The following is a 20,811-nucleotide window of genomic DNA, read 5'->3' on the forward strand; positions in this document are numbered from 1 at the left end:
GGAGCACGGCCTGGATGGTTGATGGAACTTGATGGATGCTGCTTTCTTGTGGGTGAAGTTGTCAGCAGCAGTCCTGCAGTGATGTAATTTTGATCACCTTTGGGTGTTTACTGCATGCAGCTTGACCAGACAAATGTTATCCCTCCCATGTTGGGTGAGACTGGAGCTAGAGGTCATAGGCTAAGGGTAATGAGTGAAATATTTAAAGGGAACCTGAGGGGAAACTTGTGGCTGGGACAAGCACCGGTGGAAGTGATAGATGTGAGATCAATGGTAACATTTAAGAGAAGTTCGGATTGGTACGTGGATGAGAGAGGGGTATGGATGGCTTTGGGCTAGGTGCAGGTAAATGAGATCTGGCTGGCACAAATGAGATGGGCTGAAGGGCCTGTTTCTTGTGTTCTTTGACTCCATTACACAGAGATGGTGCTATACATCCTTCTGTCTTCATCATTCGGTCAGTGCACTTCGGGATCAATGCTATTGACAGTACTAACCATGTTCTCTGTCCACTCAGGGCTCAGTTTATAAGAAGACAAATGCAATGTCAGAAATCCGAAGTGCGGACAAGGAGAGCTTCTGGGCACAGACGGAGGTGAGTCTTTAGTCTGGCAGGGGAGTATTTCTGAAGAATAGATACGGTGGTCATGTGATTTTCGATAATCGATTGTAGCTTGCATCAGCTATCCATTTGTCTAAATGGCTCAATCCTGAGATTGCGAATTCTAGTCGTGCTATGCCTGTTTCAGAATCTTGAGCCCACTCTAAAGCCAAATGGATTTAAAACAAAGTAGTCAGTTTGTTATGGAATCCCCAAACTGGCTCCTGATGTGTTTCAAGGTAAGTCCTTACCTGGTCTAGGAACATCTATAAGTTCAGATGCCCATGTGAGTCAGTCGGTGTGCAATCACGGCCACGTTGATTTGACAAAGTTCGCCTACTCTGCACAGGTGGCTGGGTGATAAATGGCCCATTGTCTCAGAGGAGGGTGTGTTTTGTGGCCAGAACTTCCCAGCGCTCTGCCTCATGGCAACAATGAGCACCCCTCATATTCCTTCTGGGTAGCATCAACCTGACTGCATGAACTTCGATTTTTCTAACTTCAGCAATTTCTTCCTGGCACCACAGCCACCCTATTGATCCTTAGTGCACATTTCGGATACTGTGAGCTCAAAATGACAATGAGCCCTTTTTCCTGTTAGAGAGATGAGGAACGACGACGGGAAGAAGATAAAAAGCGGAAGGCACTGGAACAGGAAGGCTTGGAAAAGGAGCGCAAGGAGAGGGAGCGACGAGAATCCGAGCTGAGGGAGAAGCAGTTCAGAGAGAAGTCTAGTCAGATTGACCAGCAGAGGTGAGTCTTTCGCCTGGTGTTCTCCCTTCCTTGAATGATTCTGAGCTCGAGCAGGGGTTAGGAAATGTAGACATCCTTTTTTTTAATGTAATTACTCAGAATACACAGCTTAGAAACAGTCATAGTGCCCATCAAACTCAGGTGAGAATTCTCTGCTTTAGCTTCTCTTTCCTTCTCTTTCAACTCAACCACTCTCCATAGGACCATCAAACAGGGGAGCAGAATTAGGCCATTCAGCCCATCGAGTCTATTCCACCATTCCATTTTGGTTGATGTATTATTCCCCTCCTCCCCATTCACCTGCATTCTCCCTGTAAACTTTGACGCCCTGACTAATCAAGAACCTGTAAACTTCCGCTTTAAATACATGCAATGACTTGGCCTCCACAGCTGTCTGTGGCAATGAATTCCACAGATTCACCACCCTCTTGCTAAAAAATATTCCTCCACCTGTTCTAAAGGGATGTCCTTGTATTCTGAGGCTGGGTCCTCTAGTCCTAGACTCCCCCACTATAGGAAACATTCTCACTATCGATTTATTGATGTTTCCAATGGCTTCTAGTGTTACATCTGCAAGCAATTTCTCATTATCGAGCTACCTTGCTAAGCTATGTCACTCTTACTGGTTCTTAGAAACCAGTGCAATGTGACGTGATCCATTGTCCAGAATCCACATTGAGCACACCAGCACCCGGTGAAGTCAGGCAGTTCTGTGTAGACTGGAGAGCCTCATCGATCATGGTTATCATTACAGCAGGTAGCCCACCTGTTGACAGCCAAAATTGGTGCCATTGAAATACCCCAGCTGGCTCTGGAAAAGCACCTGAACTTCCCCTTTGAGCTGAGGATCATAGGTTTTCAGGTGGCGGTCAACAAGCAATTCCATTCTGTTCCTTGAAAACTGCATTCAGCATGTTACTCGAAGCAATATTGTGCTCTGAATTGTGAGTGATCATGAGCTCAGTGTCTTGCAGGTTGTTGCATGATTTGTCCCAATGGGTTTTTGCAAGAAATACAAGCAATTGATGCTTATCCAAGGTGCTGCCTGTCTTGGGTCAGTGCTACCTGCAGGCGGAGGTGGGGTGGTACCTGTCATAATGTTAACCATTCTGGATACAACTGGTGGTCAGGTGCTCGTGTACTCAATGTGGATTATAAAACAACTGCATAATGTGTAGCACAAAGAGAAGCAAGGAAGTTCCTCAATGAAAAAACTGCTGTGACCAACCTATATTTACTCGGCACTTAACCCTTTGATTCAGGCAGTTCCAGAAGAAACAAGAGTCCGAAAGCCGTGAAGATGATAAGCAGCGCTGGGTGAGTGTGACCGTTCACTTTGGAGAACTCTGTGTAACTGAGGTCCCTCTGTGAAGGCAGTGAGTACTGACTGCCAGACTGGCTTGAAGTTTGTCCGTGGAAAGGTGGAGCTTAAAACTGTATAACATGTTGCACAGGAAGCAGAGCACTTTCTTCCTCTTTTGCGTTCTGATTTCTAATACTTCCTTCACACTGTTGCATGAAGTATTTCACCGTGCTGAACTGACTCTGCAGCCTGTAGACCAGGGATCCCCAGCCTGCTTTATGCCATGGAACCAGTACTATTAAGTAAGGGGGCTGTGGACCACAGACTGGGAACCCCGGCTGTCGACTCGTATGTGGGGACTCTGCAGTTCATCTTCTCTGTGTTATCTGTTTACAGTTTTTAATATTTGCACAATTTTTTTTTGCACATTGGATGTTTGCTGGTCTTTGTGATTTGTTTTTTGGTTTTGTGGGTGCCTGCAAGAAGGCTATTCTCATGGTTGTATATGCTTGGGCACATATATATCACTAGGGTGCCTAGGACACTGACACAGTGCTGTAGTAATTCTATGTATTACACTGTACTGATGCCACCAAAAAAAAACACATTTCATGACATATGTGAGTGATGATAAACCTGACTCTGATATGGGTCTCTAATGTGGACTGACAATAGAAAGGGGGCAGGGAGGGACCGGGGAATCATGGTTGGGAAAAGAGAAAGAGAGAGCAGAAGGAGTGGGATGAACCAGAGAGATGTTCTGTAATGATCAATAAACCAATTGTTTGAAATCAAATTGACCTTGTCTGGTGTCTCAGGGCACAGATACACCCAGCCCTGAGACACCCAGCCCTGATACACCCAGCCCTGAGACACCAGACAAGGTCAATTTGATTTACAAACTCACTCTGATAAATACAGTACTGTGTAACTGTCTTGGGGTCCCTAGTTATATGTGCCTAAGACTTTTGCTCAGTACCATGATAATAAATGTACTTTGAACTTTTGATCAGAAGTTAGAAGAAGAGTGAATATCTCTCTCCCATTTAACACTCCTAGGGCAGGGACAGCATAATTGAGATTCAGAGTAAAATGTCTTGCACTTTTCTAATTAAACACACTCTTTGGACTGGAACTTCATGGGTCAGAAACAAACTGGACTTCTTGCAGTGTCCATCAGACACTCCCAAGGCGGATGTGGAGTTGGCATGATGCAGTTAGCTCGGACCTGTTAGATCCGGATAGTAGTGTAACAGTTAGTGTAATGCCCTTATAGCACCAGCGACCCGGGTTAATTCCGTCATTGTCTGTAAAGAGTTTATACATTCTCCCTGTGACCACATGAGTTTCCTCCCACATTCCAAGACGTACGGGTTGGTAGGTTACCTGGTTACATGGGTGTAATTGGGCGGTGCCGTCTCATCAGGCCGGAAGGACCTGTTACAGTGCTGTATCTCTAAGTAAATAAATTTTGAAAAATTATCACATTGCAAATTCAAGCATCACTCCAAATTGTCAGCCCCACTAGTCTAAGCCAACACTGTGAGTGTTGCACTAGTGACCATTTCGAGGTTTAAGTCGAATTGTGCTCCTCGTAGCAAGAGGTTTGTCTGGCTGTGGCTCTCCTGGAATGTGTCCATGTTGCCCACTCACCAACACTTGAGCAAAGCTTTGAACCAGCGGTCTGAGGGCAGCTCAGTGTCACAGCTGGTAGATACTCTCTTGGGTTTGATCCCTTGCCTCTGACGGTGCTTATTTGCCCCAGTTTCCTCCCACATTCCCAAGACATTGCCTTTTTGATACACTATTGAATCAAAGGTGGTGACGGAACAACATATAGAAGGGAGATTGAAAATCTGGCCGAATAGTGCCACGACAACAATCTCTCATTCAACTTCAGCAAAACCAGAGCCGATTATCAAAGTTCAAAGTAAATTTATTATCAAAGTACACGTATATCACCGTATACAATCCTGAGATTCATTTTCTTGTGGGCATGCTCAATACATCCATAATACAATAATAGTGATTACATAATCAATGAAAGACCGCGCCAACAGTGTGCAAAAGAAACCAGCTGTGCAAATACAAAAAGAATGGAATCATAATAAATAAGCAATAAATATTGAGAAAATGAGATGAAGAGTCCTTGAAACTTAATTGGCTGCTGTAAGTTTTCCTAAGTGTTTGGGTCAGTGGGAGAATTTATGGGGAGTTAATACAAAGTTAGAAAATAGGATGTTTATATGATCATTGTGGGCTTGCTACATTGGCGCCAGACTACGTGGCGACACTTGTGGGCTGCCCCCAGCACTTCCTCAGTGTCATAGAGAAGTACAGCACAGAAACAGGCCCTTTGGCCCATCTAGTCCATGCTGAACCATTTAAGCCACCTGCTCCCATCGACCTGCATTGGGACCGTAGCCCTACATGCCCCTACCATCCGTGTACCTATCCAAATTTAAACATTTAAATCAAGCTCACATGCACCACTCACGTTGGCAGCTTATTCCACACTCTCAGGACCCTGACTGAAGAAGTTTCCCCTCACATTTTCCTTAAACTTTTCACTTTTCAACCTTAGCCTGTGACCTCCGGTTGTAGTTCCACCCAACCTCCATGGGGAAGAAGCCTGCTGGGATTTCCTTAACTATATCCTTCATAATTTTGTATACCTCTATCAAATCTCCTCTCAATCTTCCACATTCCAAGGAATAAAACCTGAATGTATTCAATCTTTCCCTATAACTCAGGTCCTCCAGACCTGGCAACGTCCTTGTAAATTTTCTCTGTACTCTTTCAACTTTATTTGCATCTTTCCTGTAGGAAAGGTGTTGGTTGTTAACACAAATGAAGCATTTCAAAGGTTTCAAAGGTACATTTAATGTCAGAGAAATGTATACAATATACATCCTGAAATGCTTTTTCTTTGCAGCCATCCACAAAAACAGTGGAGTGCTCCAAAGAATGAATGACAGTTAAATGTTAGAACCCCTAAGTCCCCCCCAGCTCCCTTCTCTCCCACGCGCAAGCGGCAGCAAGCAACAATCACCCCAAGAGTGAGGAAGGCAAAAGCAAAAACACAGACTTGCAGTACTCCAAATATTCCTAGTTCACCTTGTATTCGACATGCCACAGGCTCTCTCCCTCCCTAATAAGGGAGAAAGAGGTGTGTCTGTTCCACAGCGAGAGGGGAGACATAACAAACAGCTCATTGGTTTACGATGTTAAAAGTCCATTGCGTTGCTTTTTCCGAGCTCTGGGCACACTGCCTCAGATCTTCCATCTTCCACGACACACGGATCTCCTGCCCAGACACCGACCTTCGATCCTCCCGTCTCCAGAGCCACGAAATCTAGGTCCTCCGAAGGCGAGTGAAGCTCTTAGGCCAAGCCCTTGGCGTGCCGAACAACGGCCATTTGTGAAACCCTGAGGTCCGGTCCATTTCCACAAAGATCTGTTGTCAGTGTGTAGTCAGCGTTTTGAAGTGTCAGTCTCGGACTAGGTCGGTGGATGCCATAGACTTCATGGGCTGAAGGGCCTATTCCATGGTCTATGGCTCTATGCTGTACGTCAGGTTTCAAGAGATTCCTTCCTTCTCCACATTGCTTGGCGGTTTTCTGTGCTGGATCTTGACCATTGCTTGGCAGTTTTACCATTGTTGCTTTGAGGTTTTGCCTCTAATGGTGGAGTCTTGGTTGTTTTGCAGAAAGAGCAGGAGCAAGAATATCAGGAAGAGATGCGCAAAGGGTTCAAGAGGAGCCAGTCCATCGAAAAGGCATCAGTATGCTGACCTGTTATGTTTCTGCGCGGTCTGTACTGCTATCCTTTCATCAAAGGAGAATATTTACTGTGAACGGCGAGGAAAGACCAGGGCACTTTCTGTTTCACATTGGGGTGGTGCTGTGGGATGGAGACGTGCTTAAAGTTACAGCTTGGTAGTTGTGGTGATGCTATGAAGCACTTTATAAAGATTATGAAGATGATCTTAATTTGTCACATGTACATTGAAACGGACGTGAAATGTGTCGTTTGCGTCAGCGACCAACACAGCCCAATAATTGTGCTGACAAGGGTCTCCACACCTCCGGCACCAACGTAGCATGCCCACAACTTACTAATGTAACCCGTACGTATTTGGAATGTGGGTGGAAACCCATGCAGTCATGGGGGAGAACGTACAGACTCCTCACTGACAGCGGGGGGTGGGGGGGGGGAAATTGAACCTCAATCAGTAATCGCTATAAAGCATTACATTAACCACTGTGCTACTGTGCCCCCTCCCAATTAATGTTTGTGGTTCTCCGCTATTGATCTTTTCACAGGAGGCGGCTTCCATCATTTCCCAAAGATCAGTGAATCCGAAGGAGATGTTCAAGGAGCGGGAGCGTGGCAATTTGGCTGATCCATCTTCCTTCAATGTGAGCACACAGCCAGGTAATGGAGAGGCAATGTTCCCTCCTGCTACCCCCTATCCCACTGCCAGCACACCTCATTGGCAAAAAGGTTGCTTCCCGGGGATAAGCCCGGGAACGTGGTGCACGATGCACTGTCTGGTCTAACTGGCAGTGCCACTGAGCATGATGTAGTGCTCTCCTGATCTCTCACTACTCTAGCAAGCATTTCTGATGATATAGAAGCGTGCACTGCACAGTTGTAATAGTCCAGTGCCTTTCACTATGACAGTCTAAATCAGCAGAGCACTGTCCTTGTAGTTCAATTATATCATCAGAGTTGTACAGCCAGAGTAGGACTTCCACAGCGAACAGTAGAACAGAAGAATCTGGGAAACAAATTCACAGGTAGACAGGGTCATAAAGAAGCTTTTGGCGTATCGGCCTTGGTAAATCAGAGTATTGAGTACAGAAGTTGGGATGTTGTGATGAAGTTGTTTAAGACATTGGAGAGGGCAAATTCGGAATGTTGTTCAGTTCTGGTCACCTGCCTGCCACATGTTGCACACAGGCCTGGAAGCCAGACATCAGGGGAGGTCAGAGTTATACCACACTTCATGCTCTCTGGCCCCACAGCTGCTAAGGATGTCCTGTTGCACGGCCAGTGTTGAGTCAAGCACTGATGTATGCTCATCGAACTGCTTGGACATGCATTGATGGTTGCAGGAAATTACGTGCGCAGTTGCCGTTTGTGACCACACTTGATAAGCACAAAGTCTAATCAGCACTTGGATAATTTGTAAAAGAGTCAAGCTGCTAATTTTACCATGCAATTGAGGCAACAGGCAGGATGTGGTTACAGCTTGTTTTCTGGTTGATTGCTGTTACGTCCAAGTGCCTTGTTCACCTCAAGTTTACTGGTTATCAATGCAATCTTTCCTTGTTTGTCCCCTATTCCTTTTCCATAGTGGGGGGAGTCCAGGACCAGAGGGCACGGCCTCAGAATACAAGTGTGTCCCTTCAGAAGAGAGGAGGAATCTCTATAGTCAGAGCGTGGTGAATCTGTGGAATTCATTGTCAAAAAAAGCAGTGGAGACAAAGACATTGGGTATATTTAAAGTGGAGGTTGATTGGTTCTGATTAGTAACAGTGTCAAAGGTTATGGGAAGAAGACAGGAATAAGACATTGAGAGGGAAAATATATCAGCCATGATGGAATGGCAGAGCAGACTTGATGGGCCAAATGGCCTAATTCTCCTTCTGTGTGTTATGGTATGTGCCTGACTGTGCTGTGTCACTTGTGCTTTGCTGTGGTGCTCGCGTCTCTCTGGGCAGAGGCAGCCAACTCGTTGGGCAGAAAGACTGACGCCCAGCCATGGCTGTGTGAATGAAGGGCAGCTGATCTGTGGACCTCCTGCCGTCTCCATCTCCACACTATCCAGCTGGAAACCTCCTTCCCAACGAGGATGGCCCTCGCTCAGGATAGCTCACACCCATAACAAACTGGAGAAGAGTGATAAATGCTGAGCTCGTAAAAAACACCGGGAGGTTCTACAGATGCTGGAAATCCAGAACGGCAAGCACGTGCACCACACACAAGCGTGCACACGCGTACAACAGATGCACGCACACACCTTACTCTCTCATGCACTTACTCACACATACCCACTTCTAGAGGAAGACAGCAGGTCAGGCAGCATCTCTTCTTTTGCCTCCGTTGGTCAGGGTCAACCATGCGACGTAGTTGTCTGGATATGCAAGCCAGGGCAGTACGATATGGAGAGCAAGCTGTTGCCCATGTAGCAAGCTTCCCCTCTCCACACGTTTGATGAACCCAAAATAGTTGCCAGTCAGTGTTGAACTCAACGTAGGACTGCCTTAGGGACCCCAGCTCCGGACTTTTCCCTCGGGGTTTACTCCCGAAGCTTTCCCCGTGAGTTCATGTAGCCGCAAGGCAGCGGAGGTTTGAGGTCAGAGTTTTCTTTCTAGATGCTGATGAGCCCACCTGCCCTAGTGACTGGTTGTAAGGTGCCAGTAACCAGCCTTTGCCCCTCCTTCTGTCAGTAGAAACAGTTCCCCCGGGCTTAGTAGCTAAGCCAGGAGCTGGACTTGGTGTCAAAGACTATTTGAGACGCACGCTATTGGGAGCATTTAATAGGAGCTTATCCCCATTACCACCCCCGACCCTGGCTATGACGACCTTAAGAACAGAGTTTCGGCCTGAAACATTGACTGTTTCTTCCTCCTCCATAGATGCTGCCTGACCTGATGAGTTCTTGCAGCATTTTGTGTTGCTCTCAGCTTGTCATGTTATTGCAAAAATAATTTCAATTATATCCACAACATCTAGTTTCTCTGCATGAGACTTTTCAAATATTGTGGATAATTCTCGGTATGTAATTTTGAAGTTAGTCAAACTCCAGAGAACAAAGATTGAAACAGCTTCAGTCATTCAGAGTGCTGGGCTCGAGTGCATAGATGCTGCCTTCTCCAGCATTTTGTGTGTGTTGTTCTGGATTTCCAGCATCTGCACGATCTCTGGTCTTTAATCTGCTGTTGTGTAGCTTTGTACAGTGTTCTGACAATGCGGCGTGTTCTGTTTTGTGCTTTTGTGTTTTATCTGCTTTCTCCCGCCAGGCAAGTTGAAGAGCCCTTTCCTGCAGACACGGAGCAGCCAGCCAGAACCCCCTCCCTCGCCGGTCCGCTCCGCGGCCCAGCTGGCACCCCCAGGTTGGCCTCTCCTCCTCCACATTTTGACAGGATATGGGGTAGCTAATGATCAACAATGGGAGTGGGGTTAAGTCAGAGGCAAAAGTCCATTACCAAACCCATTGGCTCTCCCTCAAACAATGCCTGTAATTGGACATCAAACCCAATGCTTTTGTGTAGCTGTCACCTATATCTCCGCAAATGGATGTCTTTTGCTGAAATGCTGCAGCTTACTAGATTTCAGACAGTTAACCAACTCCATAGGCTGTCTCAGGTGAACCAGTCTTCTCACTGTCTATCCACCAGAGTTTAAATGGCACATTGGCCCTCCTCTCCCTCTTCTCTGACCTGATCTGTTCCCAGCACACCCCCTGCTTGTCTAGCTTCTCCTTAAATGCAGCTTGCTATCTGCTCACAGATTCCTTTGGCAGGAACTCGCTGGTCTCTGGGTCGAGACATTTCTCCTCAAGCCCTGATTGGATTGTTGCTACCCTATGTTTCTCTGTAGTTGGGAGTTCCCCACAATACGTGTACCTACACACCTTTTTGTTACCGTCAAAGGTGTCAATCAGGGCATTCAAGCCTGTTTAATCTTTGCATAACCTCAATTCTGCGATCGTTGGCAACCGCCCAGTGTATTCTGATCAATTTTGTAACAATAGAACTGTGCATAGCACTGAAAGATGATTTAACTGAAGTATATGGAAACCATTTTAATATGTTAACCGTAGTCAAAGCCCAAAAAGTACACGGTGCCCTGGCCTGAAAGGGAATGGTGCTCTGTGGGTTGTCAGGGGGCCACTAGGACTTCACAGAATACTTTGACTTCTCCTCAATAAACACAATCAGTGCACTATAAACCTGGATATGAGTGTATTTGCCTACTTTCTTTTCACACCCCCTCCACTTCCACACACACCCTCCTCCTCCCATGTGATTTCCTTCTGTAACTCTCTGATCAGAGATCCTTATGGCAAATTCTGTCTGATTACACGTTTGGACATTTGTGTTTGTTGACAAACTTGTATTTTCACTTGCAATCCTCACCAGAGAGTCCTCCCGCTGTTGAGGAAAGGGTGGAAGCCGAGCCCGAGGAGCAGCAGACTGACCAGAACGGTACGTCAGGGACCGAGGGGTCTGTGCAAGTGTGTCTGCACGTGTCACACACTTTGATTGGGATGAAAAGTCATTTACATTTGTGTGGCTTTTTAAATGTTAATTATTTAGAAATACAGCACAGTAATAGCCTCTTAAGCAAGCATATTTACACCCATGTGACCAATTATCCTACTAATCGGTACGTCTTTGCAATGTGGGAGGAAACCTAGGCAATAACGGGGAGAATGTATAAGCTCCTTACAGCCAGTGGCTTTGCTGGTACTGTGGTAGCATTATGCTAACCACTACACTACCGCGCTGCCCTTAACAGTGACCCAGCCCCGAAGCTGCTGGGTTCATTGTCTATAGTCAGGGTCCACTATAGCCGATGGGAAAGGATGAGGCGCTGTGCCCAGACACTTCCTGTCACTGCAACGTCACTCAGTCCAGCTCCACTAGGTGCCTGCTGCTGGTGAGTGTAGTGATGGAATGGGTTGAGGGGCAGAAACTTCCCTCTGTGGGTGGGGGATGGTTGGTGTGCAGTTCAAGTACGTCGGATACTCAATGGTTCAGATACAGCAGCAGTGCATCGCAGGACTGCGTAAACGCTGGCCTCTGGCATCCGTCTCACTGCAGATATGCCGCTGCTCTGAGTGTCAGATGGAGGGCATTTTGATGGTTGGGAGGGAAGAGAGGCAGGCTGTTAGCTATGGGGGGGAAAACCGCCAGCTGAAACGAGGTAGGGCTTTACCGTTTGGAGTTGAGGGGCAACTTGACACAGTTGTACAAGATCATAAGAGGCATACTGTAGATTGAGTGGATAACCATATAACAATTACAGCACAGAAACAGGCCATCTCGGCCCTACTAGTCCGTGCCGAGCGCTTACTCTCACCTAGTCCCACCGACCTGCACTCAGCCCATAACCCTCCATTCCTTTCCTGTCCATATACCTATCCAATTTTTTTTTAATGACAATATCAAACCTACCTCTACCACTTCTACTGGAAACTCATTCCACACAGCTACCACTCTCTGAGTAAAGAAGTTCCCCCTCGTGATACCCCTAAACTTTTGCCCCCTAACTCTCAACTTATGTCCTCTTGTTTGAATCTTCCCTTCTCTCAATGGAAAAAGCCTATCCATGTCAACTCTATCTATCCCCCTCATAATTTTAAATACCTCTATCAAGTCCCCCCTCAACCTTCTACGCTCCAAAGAATAAAGACCTAACTTGTTCAACCTTTCTCTGTAACTTAGGTGCTGAAACCTAGGTAACATTCTAGTAAATCTCTGTACTCTTTCTATTTTGTTGACCTCTTTCCTATAATTTGGTGACCAAAACTGTACACAATACTCCAAATTTGGTCTCACCAATGCCTTGTACAATTTTAACATTACATCCCAACTCCTATACTCAATGATTTGATTTATAAAGGCCAGCATACCAAAAGCTTTCTTCACCACCCTATCCACATGAGATTCCACCTTCAGGGAACTATGCACCATTATTCCTAGATTACTCTGTTCTACTGCATTCCTCAGTGCCCTACCATTTACCGTGTATGTTCTATTTTGATTAATCCTACCAAAATGTAGCACCTCACACTTATCAGTATTAAACTCCATCTGCCATCTTTCAGCCCACTCTTCTAACTGGCCTAGATCTTTCTGTAAGCTTTGAAAACCTACTTCATTATCCACAACGCCACTTATCTTAGTACCATCTGCATACTTACTTATCCAATTTACCACCCCATTATCCAGGTCATTAATGTATATGACAAACAACATTGGACCCAGTACAGATCCCTGAGGCACACCACTAGTCACTGGCCTCCAACCTGACAAACAGTTATCCACCACTACTCTCTGGCATCTCCCATCCAGCCACTGTTGAATCCATTTTACTACTTCAATATTAATGCCTAACGATTGAACCTTCCTAACTAACCTTCCGTGTGGAACCTGGTCAAAGTCCATATAGACAACATCCACTGCTTTATCCTTGTCAACTTTCCTAGTAACCTCTTCAAAAAATTCAATAAGATTTGTCAAACATGACCTTCTACGCACAAATCCATGTTGACTGTTCCTAATCAGGCCCTGTCTATCCAGATAATTATATATACTATCTCTAAGAATACTTTCCATTAATTTACCCACCACTGGCGTCAAACTTATTAGGTTTACTAGGATAATTGCTAGGTTTACTCTTAACCCTTTTTAAACAATGGAACCACATGAGCAATATGCCAATCCTCCGGCGCCATCCCCGTTTCTAATGACATTTGAAATATTTCTGTCAGAGCCCCTGCTATTTCTACACTAACTTCCCTCAAGGTCCTAGGGAATATCCTGTCAGGATCCGGAGACTTATCCACTTTTATATTCTTTAAAAGCGCCAGTACTTCCTCTTATTTAATCATCATAGTTTCCATAACTACCTTACTTGTTTCCCTTACCTTACCTTACCTTACACAGTTCAATATCCTCCTCTTTAGTGAATACCGAAGAAAAGAAATTATTCAAAATCTCCCCCATCTCTTTTGGCTCCACACATAGCTGTCCACTCTGATTCTCTAAAGAACCAATTTTATCCCTCACTATCCTTTTGCTACTAATATAACTGTAGAAACCCTTTGGATTTACCTTACTTGCCAAAGCAACCACATATCTTCTTTTAGCCATAATTATATTGAAACTAATGGCATTGTGATCACTGGACCCAAAGTGCTCCCCAACACATACCTCTGTCACCTGACCTATCTCATTCCCTAACATGAGATCCAACACTGCCCCTTCTCTAGTTGGTACCTCTATGTATTGCTGCAAAAATAGTCAGAGACTTTTTTCCCAGAAGGACGTGGCTAATATGAGGGGCCATAACTTTAAGCTGATTGAAAGGAAGTATCGGGGGGATATCAAAGGTAATTTTTTTTTTTACACAGTGGTGGTGTGTGGAATGCACTGCCAGGGATGGTGATAGGGGCAGTTACATTAGGAATATTTAACAGACTCTTAGATCGGCATGTGAATGGTAGAAAAATGGACTATGTCCGAGGGAAGCATTAGATTGATCTAGGAATAGGTTAAAAGGTCAGCATAACATTGTCCTGTGCTGTTTAGAACTGTGTTGAAAATACTTTGGAGGTCAGGCAGCATTGGTGGAGAGAGAACCATGGTCAGATCTTTTAGTGGAGCTGGAAAAAGTACCTTGACCTGAAATGTTGACTGTTACTTCATCCATGGACACTGCTTGACCTGCCGAGTTTTTCCTGCAGTCTGTTTTTATTAGTTCACGGTGCTTGTGGGGGTGGTGAGTGTGTGGCTGCATGTTCCCACCTAATATTCCTCTGTTCATGTTCTGGAAACTCTCCACAGAAGAGAAAGGTGAGAGTAAAGAAGGTTACAGCTGGCAGTTCCACCATTCGGAGACGCTAGAGCATGAGGATATCTACCAGGATCCTGAGGAACACACGGAGGAGCCTGTTAGTGCAGTAAGTGTCTCTGGCACAAGTTAGCCAAAATAGGCATCTCCTCACCCACCCACCTGGACAATCTAACCTTGTGATATGCTGTGCTAAGCTATCCTTTCATTGCCTTACCAAAGGCAGAGATCTCGTTGTACACAAGGGATTCTGCAGACGCTGGAAATCCAGAGCAACACACACAAAATGCTGGAGAAACTCAGCCGGCCAGGCAGCATCAATGGAGGGGAATAAACAGTCAATGTTCCAGGCCAAGACCCTTCAACAGGGCCTGAAATATCGACTGTTTGTTCCCCTCTATAGATGCTGCCTGGCCTGCTGAGTTCCTCCAACATTTTGTGTGTGTTGAACTTACTATATGGCATAGAACTGTGAGCAGACCTTTTGTCTGCTCACATATTCCATAAGACTGCAAGATACAGTAGCAGCATTGGACCGTTCAGTCCATCAAGTCTTTTCTACCATTCAATCATGGCAGATTTATTATCCCTTTCGATACCATTCTCCTCCCCCTAACATTCAACACCATTATTAATTAAGTACTTACCAACCTCTGCTTTAAACTGTCCAATGACATGGCCTCTACAGCCATTTGTAGCAATGAATTTCCCAGATTCACTGCTCTCTGGCTGAAACAGTTCCTCATCTCTGTTCTAATGGGACAGAGTTGAGCAAGAACTTCTTCAGCGAGTGGGTGGTGAATCTGGAATTCATTGCCACGGAGGGCAACTATTCCCGCGCTGGTATTGGTTTATTATTGTCACAGGCACCAAGATGTGGTGAAAAACTTGTCTTGCATACAGATCAGATCACTGAGGTAGAAAGAGGTTAAAGAACAGTACAGACTGAAATATAAAAGCTGCCACAAACATGCAGTGCAGGTAAATGATAGATAGATAGATAGATAGATAGATAGATACTTTATTCATCCCCATGGGGAAATTCAACATTTTTTCCAATGTCCCATACACTTGTTGTAGCAAAAACTCCTTACATACAATACTTAACTCAGTAATAATATGATATGCATCTAAATCACTAACTCAAAAAGCATTAATAATAGCTTTAAAAAAAAAAAAAAAAAAAAGTTCTTAAGTCCTGGCAGTTGAATTGTAAAGCCTAATGGCATTGGGGAGTATTGACCTCTTCATCCTGTCTGAGGAGCATTGCATCGACAGTAACCTGTCGCTGAAACTGCTTCTCTGTCTCTGGATGGTGCTATGTAGAGGATGTTCAGGGTTTTCCATAATTGACCGTAGCCTACTCAGCGCCCTTCGCTCAGCTACCGATGTTAAACTCTCCAGTACTTTGCCCACGACAGAGCCCGCCTTCCTTATCAGCTTATTAAGACGTGAGGCGTCCTTCTTCTTAATGCTTCCTCCCCAACACGCCACCACAAAGAAGAGGGCGCTCTCAACAACTGACCTATAGAACATCATCAGCATCTCACTGCAGACATTGAATGACGCCAACCTTCTAAGGAAGTACAGTCGACTCTGTGCCTTCCTGCACAAGGCATCTGTGTTGGCAGTCCAGTCTAGCTTCTCGTCCAACTGTACTCCCAGATACTTGTAGGTCTTAACCTGCTCCACACATTCTCCATTAATGATCACTGGCTCCATATGAGGCCTAGATCTCCTAAAGTCCACCACCATCTCCTTGGTCTTGGTGACATTGAGACGCAGGTAGTTTGAGTTGCACCATATCACAAAGTCCTGTATCAGTTTCCTATACTCCTCCTCCTGTCCATTCCTGACACACCCCACTATGGCCGTGTCATCAGCGAACTTCTGCACATGGCAGGACTCCGAGTTATATTGGAAGATACAGTGCAAGATCATAGTGAGGTACATTGTGAGGTCGTGTCCATCTTATCGTCCAAGAGCTCCACTCTGGAGTCTGATAACAGCGGGTTGGAAGCTGTCCTTGAGCCTGGTGGGACGTGCTTTCAGGTGTTTGTATCTTTTGCCCGATGGAAAAGGGGAGAAGAGAGAATGTCTGGGGTGGGTGGGGTCTTTGATTATATGCTTTACTGAGGCAGCAAGAAGTTCAGACAAGAGTCCATAGGCTGATTCTTAGCAGCATTCAGAATCGGATTTATTGTCACTGACCAATCCCATGTCTCCTGATTCACTGATAATCCAGCATTGGCTGATCTCTCTCAACGCCCTGTGCTCTACAATGGGTTGGCTTGTGAGGGTTGTAGACTCTGTCACGGGCACGAAGTTCCCCACTATTAAGGACATCTTCAAAAGACAGTGCTTCAGAAAAGGGCAGCATCCATCATTAAGGAACCCACCACCCAGAACATACCCTCTTCTCATTACTACCAGCAGAGAGAAAGTACAGGAGCATATATTCCATATTATGTTACATACATGTTAGGAGCAGGTTCTTCCCTTCCGCTATCAAATTTCTGAATGAATGGTCCATGAACACAACCTTTACACCTTAAAGCAATTGCTCGAGGAATATAAAGAATGTAAAAGGAATCTTAAGAAAGAGATTAGAAAAGCTAAAAGAAGATACGAGTTTGGTTTGGCAAATAAGGTGGAAGTAAATCCGAAAGGTTTCTACAGTTATATTAAAAGCAAGAGGATAGTGAAGGATAAAATTGGTCCCTTAGAGAATCAGGGTGGTCAGCTATGTGTGGAGCCGAGGGAGATGGGAGAGATTTTGAACGATTTCTTCTCTTTGGTATTCACCTTTGCTCCTTTATTTATATATTTATTGTAAGTTACTGTAATTTTCATGTATTGCACTGTACTGCTGCAAAACAACAAATTTTATGATGAAAAATAGAGGGCTCTGCGGTAGGGAATGCTAGGCAGTTTCTAGAGTAGGTTTCATGGTTGGCACAACATTGTGGGCTGAAGGGCCTGTAATGTGCTGTAGATTTCTATGTATGTCAGTGATAATAAACCTGATTCTGAAAGGCTGCTGGAAGCAGGCTCATTGGGAACATTCAGATGGAAACTGGATAAATACTTAAGAAGGATATTTTTATTAGTTATCTCTGGATGATATTAATTTTCATATTTCTCGCTCTTGTCCATCAGGTGACTGAAGATCAGGCTGCCACTGAAGATCAGGGTGTGTACGATGCTGTGGAGACCCAGATGCAGGGTTTATGTGCCAGGGCACTGTATGACTATCAGGCTGGTAGGTCCATTTCCTCTGTTCATACCACCAGTGCTATGAACCATGAACACCAGAAAGTAATCAGCCTGACCTTGTGGCTCCTGTTAATCTGATTAAGAAAACCTCAACGTCTCGAACAAGGTCCCGGAAGGAATTGGATCCTCTCTGCTCTAGCAGACAGAGCACGAGCTAGTTTCACAGGCTTGGGGTCTTGTATCCCAAGAGTCTGAACCGAGCTGCGGTGCTGACCTTGGGCTAGTGTGAGATCCAGGATCAATTTCAGAGCATAGCAGAGTACAGGCCCCTTGGCCCACGATATTGTGCCAACCCTTTAAACTACTCTAAAACCAATCTAACCCTTCCCCCCACATAATCCTCCATTTTTCTATCAGCCATGTGCCTGTCTAAGAATCTCTTAAATGTCCCTAATGTATCTGCTTCTATCACCACCGCAGGGCGTTCCACACACTCACTACACTGTTGGGGGGGCGGAAGAAAATTTACCTCTGACATCTCCCCCCCCCCGACCCCCCCAGAGTTTCATCCAGTCAGCTTAATATAATACCCCTGGTATTAGCCATTTACTCCCCGGGAAAAAGTTTCTGGCTGTCCACAACCTATGTACACATCTATCAAGTCACTTCTCATCCTCTGATTTATTAATCCCCTCAACCCAGTTCTCCTGCCTTCTCCCCATAATCTTTGACTCCCTGACTAATTAAGAACCATGGACCACTTACGGTAGGCAGCTGAAAGCCCTGGAAAAATACTACCAAAGGTTCCTATGAAATCCCTGCCACATGTCCACCTCTCCCTCCTTCACTGTGAGTCTGTTGTGCCCATGGGTTCATTTTGACCCCCACTGTTCTGTTTTATCCCCTCGTTCTAATTAACCTAGATGCAACCCAACGTAAAAAATGTTTGATGTTTCCTTCTGTCAGCTTTGCAAATGAATGCTCCCAGTTATCGCAGGAATCAGCTCTTGTCAGTACTGGTGTTTAAGGAAGGTGAAAGGAGTTAATTTCATTGTTTTACTCCAGGGTAAACCTGGAGCATTGGGAATAGTGAATGTGTGTTTAACAGGCTGGACTTGGTTAACCTCCCTCTCTTCCCTTCTGTATTTCCTGCCCCTCCTTTCTCCTCACCATTCAGCTGACGAAACAGAGATTTCCTTCGACCCTGATGACATCATCACCAACATCGAGCAGATTGACGAGGGCTGGTGGCGAGGTTACGCAGCCAATGGCTCCTTCGGCATGTTTCCAGCCAACTACGTGGAGCTGCTGAACTGTTAGTGCGCCCTGGGGCTGGGCTGCACTCGAGGCTCGAGGCCCGAGGCCAGCCAGTCTCTGTCCTCTGACCACAAGCCAAAGCTGCCCAGTGCCTCCTGCTTTCCTTCTCATTCTGTGCTGGGCCGGGGCTGTCCTTTGGGGGAGGGCTGTTTCCACCTCTTGGTGCTTAGCACAGCCGCCTTAATTGCAAGAGGGGTGGGGGCCACTGTCACTGACCTCACTCACCTGAGGCAGAAAGCTGCAGCCCCTCATCAGTCCACTAATCTGTTCTTCTCTCATCCCGCCACCCCTCTCCCCTCCCCTGCTCGCCCTCTGCATGTTACCAGACCTGAACTCTCCCCGTGTTAGTGCCTTCTGACGCTGTATTAAAGGACGTGTACACCCCTTCCCTGCTCCTCAGGCCCATGTAAGGTGACTGAAGGGAGAAGCAGAGATTTGAGGGGCCGAGTACCTGGTCTTTCATAACATACTGCAGTGTGGGTAAACGGTGACGTTTATCCCACTGGTGGTTTGTGGAGACTGCAGTTCAGCTAACGAGGCCACCTTCCTGCTATCCCTTGGGGTCAGAAGCAAGACACATAACGCTGGAGGAACTCAGCAGGTCAGGCAGCATCTATGGAGGGGAATAAACAGTTGAAGTTTCAGGTCCAAACCTGCAGTCTGGACTGAACGATAGAGGGCAAGAAGCCAGTGTGGAGAGGTAACCTTAACATTGATACAGAAAAGGTGAATAACACATAAATTAAGACTGCGCCACACTGCCCTTCACCGTTGTCTGTACAAGAGCTGGCAAGTGACAGGTAGATTATGACTGTGCCACGCTGCCCCTCACCTCTCTGTACTGGCTGTCTGCACATTTTCCAGATAAAGGGCAGCTACACTTGCCCCAGCATGTTTTGGACTGTGTTGGACATTGATGCAAATGGCACATTTCACTGTATGTTTCCGGGTACATGTGATAATTAAAGCTAATGTTTATCTTCAAGGGTCTCGACCCAAACCGTCACCTATCTCCCCCCCACCACCACCCCCCAGCAGATCATAAACATAAGAGATTGTGTAGATGCTGGAAATCCAGAGCGACACACACAAAATGCAGGAAGAAGTCAGCCAGTCAGGTGGCATCATTGGAGGGGAATGAAGGGTTGACGTTTCAGGCCGAGGCTCTGATGACAGGTCTCTGCCCCAGATGGCGACTCTTTATTCCTCTCCCTTGATGCATCCCGACAGGCTGCTGAGTTCCTGCAGCATTTTTTTGTTGCTCCAGATCTCACCATCAGAGGTCTCCGGTGTCCCCATGGTGTCTCCCCCACCTCACCTTCCTCTTGGACAACTACCCTGAGTGAACCCAGCCCTCCATCCTGACTGTTTGCCTATGCCCAGTATTTAGAGTGAGGTGCTGAGGGAGGAGAAGGGGGAGGGCAGTTTGTCTCCAAGCAGTGTCCCCTCGCTCTCCTCCTTGCGGCCCAGCTCTTCTCCTGCGTCTGCGTCGATTGAGGGAGGTGATGGGGAAATGCGGTTTATCTGGGTTTGGACCAATGCACCAACATTTTCTCCAGAGATTAATTTTGATGAATAGATGCCAATCATGTGACCAAATAACGCACGGTTTCCCTGAGCCGATCGCCCAGGGAGTGCCAGAATGATTCTGGATACAAGACGGACAGATTCCTGCGCCTTTCCTCATTCATTCACAGCACCCGTCTGTTTCCTTGCTGCTGACTTTTAATAAAGTGTTTTGTTCTTTTGGCGTTTGGCTTCCCTGGTGCATTTGTGCAGAGGAGTTGTCGGTGGCTGGTGAGTAACTGGACCGGTAGACGCACAGACAGAATTAGGCTGTTTGGTCCACAGAGTTTCCTCCATCATTCTGTCATGACTGATTTATTATCCTTCTCAACCCTTTTTCTCCTGTAACATTTGATGCCCTTACTAATCAAGAACCTTTCAATATCCACTTTAAATTGACTGTGGCACTGCTCAGTGCTGCCATCTGCAGGAAGCTATTCCCACTGCACCTCTGCGCAGTAAC

At 46.0% G+C, this 20,811-nt stretch overlaps 1 protein-coding gene across 5 annotated transcripts in view; it reads left to right on the forward strand.

Annotated features, from left to right (window-relative positions):
* Positions 1-20,532, forward strand: part of dbnlb (drebrin-like b) — a 55,512-nt gene extending 34,980 nt beyond the window's left edge. The window contains exons 6-15 of one of the 5 annotated variants that reach the window (XM_073061763.1): positions 518-595; positions 1,203-1,354; positions 2,617-2,671; positions 6,367-6,441; positions 6,983-7,094; positions 9,689-9,781; positions 10,811-10,876; positions 14,243-14,358; positions 17,409-17,511; positions 18,643-20,532. In XM_073061763.1, the coding sequence (XP_072917864.1) occupies positions 518-595; positions 1,203-1,354; positions 2,617-2,671; positions 6,367-6,441; positions 6,983-7,094; positions 9,689-9,781; positions 10,811-10,876; positions 14,243-14,358; positions 17,409-17,511; positions 18,643-18,785 (993 nt within the window). In that variant the 3' untranslated portion in view covers positions 18,786-20,532. The remainder of the gene's footprint in view (positions 1-517; positions 596-1,202; positions 1,355-2,616; positions 2,672-6,366; positions 6,442-6,982; positions 7,095-9,688; positions 9,782-10,810; positions 10,877-14,242; positions 14,359-17,408; positions 17,512-18,642) is intronic. The other 4 variants (XM_073061770.1, XM_073061787.1, XM_073061780.1 and 1 more) reach the window with 4 other exon arrangements.
* The last annotated feature ends 279 nt before the right edge of the window (positions 20,533-20,811 follow it).

Source organism: Hemitrygon akajei, chromosome 1 (genome assembly GCF_048418815.1).
Source record: "Hemitrygon akajei chromosome 1, sHemAka1.3, whole genome shotgun sequence".
Taxonomy (NCBI): domain Eukaryota; kingdom Metazoa; phylum Chordata; class Chondrichthyes; order Myliobatiformes; family Dasyatidae; genus Hemitrygon; species Hemitrygon akajei.